The 9,287-nt window shown below is 34.9% G+C and overlaps 1 protein-coding gene across 1 annotated transcript; it reads left to right on the top strand.

Moving 5' to 3' along the window:
- The first annotated feature begins 4,299 nt into the window (after nt 1-4,299).
- Nucleotides 4,300-6,812, top strand: LOC133034740 (uncharacterized). The gene is made up of 7 exons (XM_061110092.1): nt 4,300-4,965; nt 5,050-5,134; nt 5,250-5,345; nt 5,460-5,558; nt 5,648-5,791; nt 5,874-6,050; nt 6,209-6,812. The coding sequence occupies exons 1-7, from the start codon at nt 4,487-4,489 to the stop codon at nt 6,491-6,493; spliced, it is 1,365 nt and encodes a 454-aa protein (XP_060966075.1). The 5' UTR covers nt 4,300-4,486; the 3' UTR covers nt 6,494-6,812.
- Nucleotides 6,813-9,287: the final 2,475 nt, after the last annotated feature.

Below are 9,287 nucleotides of genomic sequence, written 5' to 3'. Positions count from 1 at the left end.
AATTTCATAAAATATAATATAAAAAATATGAAAAATAAATTAAATTTTATATGTAAAAATGAACTTATCAAATATGCAGGACGGGGAAAAGTATTAAAATAGTTAAGGGGAAGGGAATGAGAGAACATTCTCTGCTAATTATTTGTCCTATTTTCATCTCTAATACATAAACTCTCAATAGAAGGGGAAGATTGGATTATTTTCATCTCTAATACATAAACTCTCAATAGAAGGGGAAGATTGGATTGAGATAATAGGCATTAAAGATGTATTGTGAAAAGACTCGGTTTGACCGAGCCAAATGTATTTATATATATATAAAATAATAATAAAATAATATATATATGTATATAAAAAAAAAAAAAAATTTAAATTATATACAGATTACGTTTTCTCTCTCTCTGTTTATATATTTAGGGACCGGATTTCGTCCCGTTACTGTACGGACACGGATTTCAATCCGTGATGTACTGTAACCGTTGGATGGGTAGTTAATTTGATCCAACGGTTGGGGTTCATGTAGGGGTTCATGTAGGGGTAATTAGGTATCAAAAAATGGCTACCGGTTACTTTTTTTGAAATTTAAATTTATTAAAAATGGAAAAGTGAAAAGTGACATCTATCCATCAATCAAGTCTAATCAACCGTCGTACTCCTCCACTCCTCCACTTCTTCACTTCCATTTTCTTTCATTGTTCTATTTATCATTCGTTTTTCCATTTTCGTCTCTGCTAGGGCAAAGTTCTTCCTCTTCCATTTTCTTTTCATTTTCCATTTTGTTTTTCCATTTTCTATTTTCGTTTGAGGTAGTAAAAACCATATTGTACATTGTGGTGACTGTGGTGTACATTACTCGAAGTGCCATTGTTGGAGTTGTTAGAGGGGGGTGTCGACGGTGAGTTATACATTACTCCGTTCTACTTTACATACATTTTCTTATTGACAGAAAAAAAAATATATTTTTGAAGGGAATGTGGTGTTTTTCCATTTTCGTGTACTTAATAGTTTCATTTTGTCTCAGGTGTGGAGGTTGAGGTGGTGAAGGGAGTTTGCATATCTTTGTCGAGGTATTTCTTTGTCTCTCTCTCTCTCTATCTCTCTGTCTGCAGTTACGTGTTTAAGGGAGTTTGCATTTCTTTCTGTGTCTCCCCCCGTGCATGTGTTGTGGTTCTTAGTGTGGAATGTACTGTGTGTTATGAGTTTTTTGTTTTAGTTATTTATGAATATGTGATTTGGTATTTTGATTGAGTTTGTTGCAATAAAGAGTTGCATTGTTTAAATTGAATTAGTTGCATTGTACTATAATTTAGGGGTTTTGATTTGGGTATTTTGATGTATGTATTTTTGGAATGTGTTAGTTGATTCGGTTGGATTTTAAATATTTGGGAATATGATAAATGGAGATTTTTTGAGCAATATGACAAAAAAATAATGCATGAGTTCTATAATATTAGGCTGGATGGTCTTTTAGTGATCTTATGATTGTGGAAATGATTTGGCTTTATTTGTTGTTTTTGGGATAAAATATGAAATCATCAAATATTGGTAAGTATGGTACCCGATTTTAGAGGCACTATACTCATACAATTTAAAGATCGTAATAGAAGTAGGAGATTAATATAAATAGGAGATATTATGAAACCAAACAATTTGTATCAAACAAAACAAGTTGTGTATTGAACTAAAAACTTAACACACATAAATTAGGAATACTATTAAAAATTCGGATAACAATAACTGAAAAAAATATCTGTTTAAAATTTTTGCAACCCCATCAAAGCTTAATGTGCATACTTGAGGGTATTGTAATCCAGTTCCTGGTCTTACAGTTCCTTGTCAATTATTTTTTTCTTTTTTCATGAGTGTACAGATCAAACTCCTAAACACCTTCAATTGACCTTCGCATTGCCTATAAACACAAATTTTGTATAATCTTTTGGGCCATACAAAAATCCTTAGTAAATGCTTGTCCTTTTTCAATTACAAATTTTGTATAATCCTTTGGCCATACAAGAAACTATATTTTACAACTTGTAAGAAAGATGTGATTCGAATTCAGTTTAGTGGCTTGAGAGGATCAAATTCTAGGTTGCTACTTGTATTTATAAAACAAAATACTTTGACAACTTTCTTTCTTAGATCTTTGTAGAGAATGGGGAAGTTTTCTGTACTAATTATGCTTCTTCTTTTTTTTGTGCCTTTACTGCATTTTGCATAAGTTTGGTACTGTACTTTGTTGGTGTTTTGTGTCCACGGATTTCCTCCACCATGAGTGAGAGGTCTCAATATATTTGGGAGGAGGTCACCCGTGGACATGTGAACCTTTTTGTCTCTTTTCCAAAAAATTAGAAATTGTTGTAATGTTTTTGACCATTGGCAAACTTCATGCTTAATTGAGGCCCTAAGAACCTCAAGATCTAGAGTTCCAAGATTTAATTGAGAAGGTCAATAATTTTTTCTAAATTTTATGTTACATATGTTGGCATCATTGTATGTTAAAAGTGAATACTGTATAACTGACTTTACTGTGATGTTATTGTAATAGTATAGTATGTAAGGAAAATATGCTTACTTGTTGCGAAGGGAGACTAACAAGTTACAGAATCCATTATTTAGGCATATTGGTACATTGTACTTAACAGTTTCCATGTAGTACATTTAAGAAATAGAGTATAGTACATATAATGATAGTATGTTATATAGGAAGAGATGCTTACCTGTTATTGTACACATATAGGAAATTAAGTGTCGGGATGTCATGAATACACTGAAATGTTAGACGATTGCATGAATTATTCAAAGTCTTTGTCTTCCAATATTTTAGTGTTTTGAATGTTTGTTAATTTAAGTTATTTTGTCTTGTGTAATAGGTTTATAAAATGGTATTTAAACGGAAGAGGGGGGCTGCTGCAGACAAAAAGGATGCGAGCAGAGATAAAGAAGAAGGATCCGAAGGAAGCTTGGCCGAAGTACTAGTGAGTTATTTGTGGCAGTTATTTTAGTGGTAATATTTTTTGGTTTTGAAAATAATATTTATAATTCCATGTGAACCTTTAATTGATGCAGCCAAGCCAATTTCTATGCTTATGCTGATGCACACAAAGAGAAACCTAAAGCAGATGTGAGTGACTTGGACTGTGTTATGGATCTTTTATTTTTTATCTTTGATTTAGCGTACTTTTGTTAATAATCGAGTCTTAATATTGCAGGTGCTTCGTAGTTTTAAGGAGCAATTCAAGCTTCTTACCGATGAAGAGATTGAGAATTGGGCTGCATACGAAGTCGAGGCTTCCCCCTCCAAGGTTGGTGGTAGAGGGAAAGGGAAGAAGGTGAAGGAGACATTATCTGTTGAGCCAGGGATTGACAACAACGAAGGTGTGGGGGACGTTCAAGTTTCTGGTCGTTGCTCATTCGAGCGTTTGGGGAGAATAGTCCCACTGCTGAACGAGGCTCAAAAAGAAATGGTGAGAAATGCCGGTTTCTCAACATTTTTAAGGGAGGATGCCCCGTACATAGACGCTAAGATAGTTAGTTGGCTGATCGATCACGTGGATCCAACCACTTCTCGGCTGGAGATATTTGGAAGAACAATCCAACTATCCGCCAAGCTGTTTGAGGATGTCATGGGAATCCGGGATGGCGGAGAACCCGTGGCAACCGAAAGTGAGCGTGACCTGGTTGAGTTTGACGTCCTCTTCAAGGCCAAGGACTATAGGTATTCCCTGACTTTGCTGGAGAATGAGCTCAGGGAAACCAGCGACAGTGACTACCTGTTTCTCATTAAGTTTCTCCTTGTCTGTATTGGAACTGTGTTGCTGCCGAAGAATGGTACCGAGGTCAGCACTAGCTACATGCATTCTTTAGTTGACATAAGGTCAATTAAGAAGAAGAATTGGGCGACTGCCGGATATCGATATCTAATGAGCTCTCTACACCGGTACAAGACGAAGAACACCAAAAATGTCTCCGGTTGCACGATATTTTTACAGGTAAGTTTTCGAATTATTGTGATGGTAGTAATTTTATTCTCTCGTGTACTGCTGTGGTAATATATGTATGCACTTTTGTTTGGTGGCAGCTTGTATATTTGACGCACGTAGACTGGACTGCTACTCACGTGGACCGAACTGTGGCTCCAATTGACTTTTGGACCACAAAACACTGCAAGTCAGTGTACAAGTGGATTCGAGACCAGGGTGGTCACACAAGTGGAAAGGTACATTTAGTACTTCAATTTTCTAATGCGTTAGAATTTTATTTGAGAGATATGCTAACTAGTTTTTTTGGTGTACTAAGCAGGTGAAGTTGACTAACACGTATGTGTTACTGCCAAGTTTTGAATCCGCTGCAGTTGGGCAACCCACAAATGACGCAATATACAAAGCTGTGTGTGAGTTGAAAGATGAGGTCTTCCGGCTTGATTTGAAGGTGAGCAGCGCAAAAGAGCATTGCGAAGGTAGTCTCCACTTACCTTGGGAAGGGGACTATGAAAGAAGTGTTGGAGATACCTGAGACGAGCAAAGTTCAGCGCTCGCTTTCGTTCAACGGGGAGACCGAGAAGAAGGATGACGTCTGTGTCGAGGAAAAGGATGGTGAAGGGACGAAGGATGACGTGGTTGTCGAGGAAAAGGATGGTGAAGGGACGAAGGATCAATTGGAAGAGGATGTTGATGATGTAGAGAGTGTCCCTTCACTTAATCTATCAGAAGAGAAGGTCGTTGTTCCAACTAAGGTGGTTGTTTCTGATGATTCGTTTGAGGTTATGAACTTTTGGGGAGAAGATCTCCCCGCTATTGTAAAAGAGGAAGTTGAGCAGGCAGTGAAGGATGATTTTGATGATGCTGCGTTCGAAAGATTCAAAGAATCTGGAGGGAAGGTGATTGGTCCGTTCACTGTGAAGAAGGGTTACTCAAATCAACAGTACGAGTTGTTCCGTTACATTTTCTCTAGCGCCAATGATCCGAGGTAATCTCATGTGTCATGATTACTGTGTACGTAGTTGATATTAGTACATTCGTTTCGTTGTTGATTATTTGTTTGGTATTTCAGTGAAGTGTTAGCCCATTTTGGGAAGGTTGAGGTCGAGCGGATGTATTTCAAATGCATGAAACCGGAGACCGATATATCACACAGTGTACGTAGAAGTTGGCATTTGGGTGCTTTGAAATTTTTAGTTCATTATTTTAGTTAATGCCATTTACAAATTGTATGAATGACAACATAACGGATATTGTTTGTGTAAATGTCAGCTCATTGATTGCTTTGCTCAAATCATGAATTTTCGAGAGAAGAAGCGCAACGGCATTGGAAGTAAGAGAACTTGGTTTATGCCCACCAGAATTTCGGTATGAAATTTGATATTTAAAAGTGGACATGAATCTTTTGTATTTGTGCTGTAAACTCTGTTAAATCTATGTTTTTATTTAAAATGTAATCTATTATGTGTGCTTATTGTGCAGAGCAAGTTACTTGGAAGATCGATGACTGTGGAGAGGATGGCGAAGCAGCAAGAGTGGTCCACTCTTTATTACGATGCAGATTTGAGTTTATGTCACACTGTAATTTGCATTTTCTTGAAACTTTTGTGTTGAATCAAATGTGTGTAGTTCAATTTTCCGATGACGTTGTTTGTTTTACTTTGTCGCAGATGGTGGTACCCCTACTGGATACCGAGAGTGCTCCGCACTGGTTTGCGGCGAATGTGAGCATGGTTAATACAACAGTGGAAATTAGGGACTCGTTGTCTTCTGCAATGCATAAGAGGTCACGTCGGAGCACCTGCGTAGAGATGGTATGCACGTGTGTACACGGTTTGCCGTTTTATTAGTGTAATTGCACTAATCTCAACTGTGATTGTTTTAATTTTTTTGCAGCTCCAGACTTTGGACCAATTGTTTGCCCCTGTCAAGCCAGGAGACCTGAATTTCAGCGAGTTTGTAATTATTTCTTCAAGCAAGGACTACCCACAACAACAAAATGGCCACGATTGTGGAATGTTTGTAATGAAGTACATGGAATCACTGTTCGAGGAAAATGAAATATTGGAAGAGGTAATGTAATGTTGATTTCTTTAGTTTAAGTTTTCATCCTGTTAACTAACTGTTTATATTGTGAAAATTGAGTTGTCAATCTATTTTTTGATGGATTTGTTTCTATGGATTTGGTTGTCATGTGTATTACTGAATTGGTTTCCTAATGTACACTGCAGTTTGATCCTATTGAAGCGAGACTGGATTGTGTTGGGAAAATTGTCACCCACGAGAGTAACAAGGCTAAACATGCTGTGATGGAGGGAGTTAAGAAGCAATTTGGATTGAGCAAAACCAAAGTTCTTCCATCAACATCTACAACTATAGCATTACGTAGTCCATCAAGGTCTCCTCGAGACCCCCGATTCAGCACAGCGAAGGCCAGGTCCGAAAACATGTGGACTGGCAAGAGCAAGTCCCCGAAAACACGTCATTCTAAAAGGCTGGCCATAAGTAACAAGTAGTATATTACAATGGTTAGAAAAGTTACTTTATTTATATATTTACTATGTTCAGTACAATGGTTACAAAAGTTAGGTTTTAGGTCGTAAATTATATTTAGTCAGTCATGTTATATACTTGCATCATACTACTGTTAGGTGATTTGGAATTGCACTAATGTTGGTGATTTTATAATTTACTATAGGGTAAGACTTGTGGTAGTTTTTAGAATTTGGTGGAACTGATTATTATTATTGTATGGTCATTATTACTATTATTGTGAATATTATTTCGGTTGTTATACTTTGCCATTACTATTAGGTTTTGGATTTTTTTTTACCATAACAATATGTGAAGTACATTATTCTGAAAATGAAACTAACCAATTTTACATTCCTTTTCGCACTATCTGTTTTAGTCCAATGATGTCCATAGCCAAAATAATAATAATACTTATACTTATGTACTTTCCCATTATTATTGTGAATATTATTACTGTTGTTATATTTTGCCAGTACTATTAGGTTTTGGATAGTGAAGTACATTATTTTCAAAATGAAATTGACCAATTTTACTCCAATTATGTCCAAAATAATAAAAATACCTACAATCAACAACGAAGGCATTAATTCTGGCCTTGGACATAAATTTGGATCAAAAAGAGTAAGTACAGTACAGTTATGAGAAATAATAACTCTGTCACACAATTTCCTTTGTAACAATTTTACCACTTCTAAATAATGTAATTAAAGGCTATAAAAAAAAACTGTTTTCCAAAAATGCAGTGTATTGAACATCAACCTTTACAACAATTATATGGATACCTCCAACATATTAAAAATTAAAAACAATGGTACCAATCTATTCAACATTAAACACATAGTTAAAGTACTGTACAGTAATGAGACATAATAACTCTGAATTTCACCATTTCTAAATAATGCAATTAAAAGCTACCAAAATAAATAAAGGTTAGTGTTTTTCAAAAATGCAATGTATTGAACATCAACGTTTGAAAATGGTAGCAATCTATTAAACATTAAACTTTGAAAAAAAAAGTTGAAGTATTTTTAAAATGCAAATTAGTGAAACACAACAATATTGACTAAGTTATTATGACACTTTTTGGATTATATTGTGAAAATTACCGATATTTATCTTTAAATCCTAGTATTTCACACTAGATTAATTACTGTACTACGCACATATTGACATTCACAATCAATGACGAAATAGTAATTAAGAAATTTTTAATAGAACCAACTTAAATGCCTACCTTTCCTTTGAATTACGTCCTTAAAAAACATAAAATAAACATCATACCACATACAATATCTCTAACGAAATAAAAGTTGGCAAATGATGAAGAGGCAAATAAATATAATGAAATATAATTTTTTAATAATGTTTTCATGGTGCATCTTCTCTTTCTCCAAACTCCTTACTTGGTTTCGCAAACCGAGAGTAGTGTCTGCAGGTTTTTTAGGATGAGCTTGATCGATCCAACAAAAGTAATCACATCCTCGACTTTCGTTGTTCTCCTGAATTTAAAATAAGTACATCACCATATTTACAAAGCCTAGTTTAAAATATTATTAAGGCGTTCGAAGTCTTACATAGTGCGGACATCCAAAGAAGCGACGACCCGGATTTGCTCTACTGCTAGAAGTCCAAACATAAGCTAGATCACCACAGTAGCAATGGGGGTGTCCCCCAAGTGAATTTTTCCATGAAGGGAAATCCCTCTCGAACCCGTAGGGGTCCTCTCCAGAACCAGCCACCATGTTTTTTTTTTTTAACAAACCAAATTAGGGTGTTAGTGAGGCTTGAAAAGGAGTGTTTCCGTTGACCTTATGGTGGAAATAGGTTGTGAAAATAAATTTAGGGGGGAAACCGAATTTCTTTGAAAACGTTAGAAAGTATATTAAAATTGGGGAGCATATTTCGTGCTTCCTCTCAAATATTTGCTTCAAAGTCTTTGGTGCACTATACTTATATACAAAAAAGTAGTGTCAATCAATCACAAGCAGTCCAATCAAATTAAAATAATATTTTATGTTAACTCTATGAACAGTTAAAAGTACAACACATAAATATTTCTCCCCACATGAATAAACCACATATACAGCCGGTTTAGTTTGGTTTAATGGAATTGTATGAACTTTCTTATATTTTAATTTTATGTTATGTCCAAATTTTGTTATGGTTTGGTTCAGTTTGTACGTGTAAGAAATTAGTACAATTTGTGAGAGAAAAAGTTGTTATTAGTTTGTATTGGAATTCTAATTTCCAATAATCAGTTGACATGTGTAGGATGTATTACCTTCTTTAATAAAATAAAAAATACTTATTTAAATATACAAACCTTTGAAGTCAATATGAATGAAAATAATGTGTGTCATTTAAATATACATTTTGAACTTTGACTGGGTTAATATCAATGAAACTTAATTTTTGTCTTATGTTAATAGAATCTGCTACAGTACATATGATGTGACATATAACTATGTAAAACTCAGCCAAGTACGTTTTTACAATAAAATAATAATTTCAACACTTAAAGTAAACAACAAATCCTTCAAAACCCTAAAAAACAATTTTAAATAAATGAGGAAGACCTTTTTTGTATTTTAAAATAATAAACATTTTAATAATATTTTCCCATCAATCCATATACGGTCAAATCAGTAGGTTGTACATGAGGAAGCAATTTGACCTAAGACTGTAAAAAACGCTGACATTCGCCTCCCGCATATCTTTTCTTCAAGAGTCTGGCGCACCGTTGTGTCAAATATTATAACACTCATTCCTCGGTCG

This window comes from Cannabis sativa, chromosome 2 (assembly GCF_029168945.1).
Source record: "Cannabis sativa cultivar Pink pepper isolate KNU-18-1 chromosome 2, ASM2916894v1, whole genome shotgun sequence".
NCBI lineage: Eukaryota > Viridiplantae > Streptophyta > Magnoliopsida > Rosales > Cannabaceae > Cannabis > Cannabis sativa.
This window is presented reverse-complemented; position numbering and strand designations above follow the sequence as displayed.

Bases quoted from the DNA above. Each gene is read 5' to 3' on its own strand.
- LOC133034740 (XM_061110092.1), top strand. From the start codon at position 4,487: ATGAAAGAAGTGTTGGAGATACCTGAGACGAGCAAAGTTCAGCGCTCG. The intron at 5,135-5,249 runs GTACGTAGAAGT...TGTAAATGTCAG, and splicing joins AGACCGATATATCACACAGT to CTCATTGATTGCTTTGCTCA. The intron at 6,051-6,208 runs GTAATGTAATGT...TGTACACTGCAG, and splicing joins AAAATGAAATATTGGAAGAG to TTTGATCCTATTGAAGCGAG.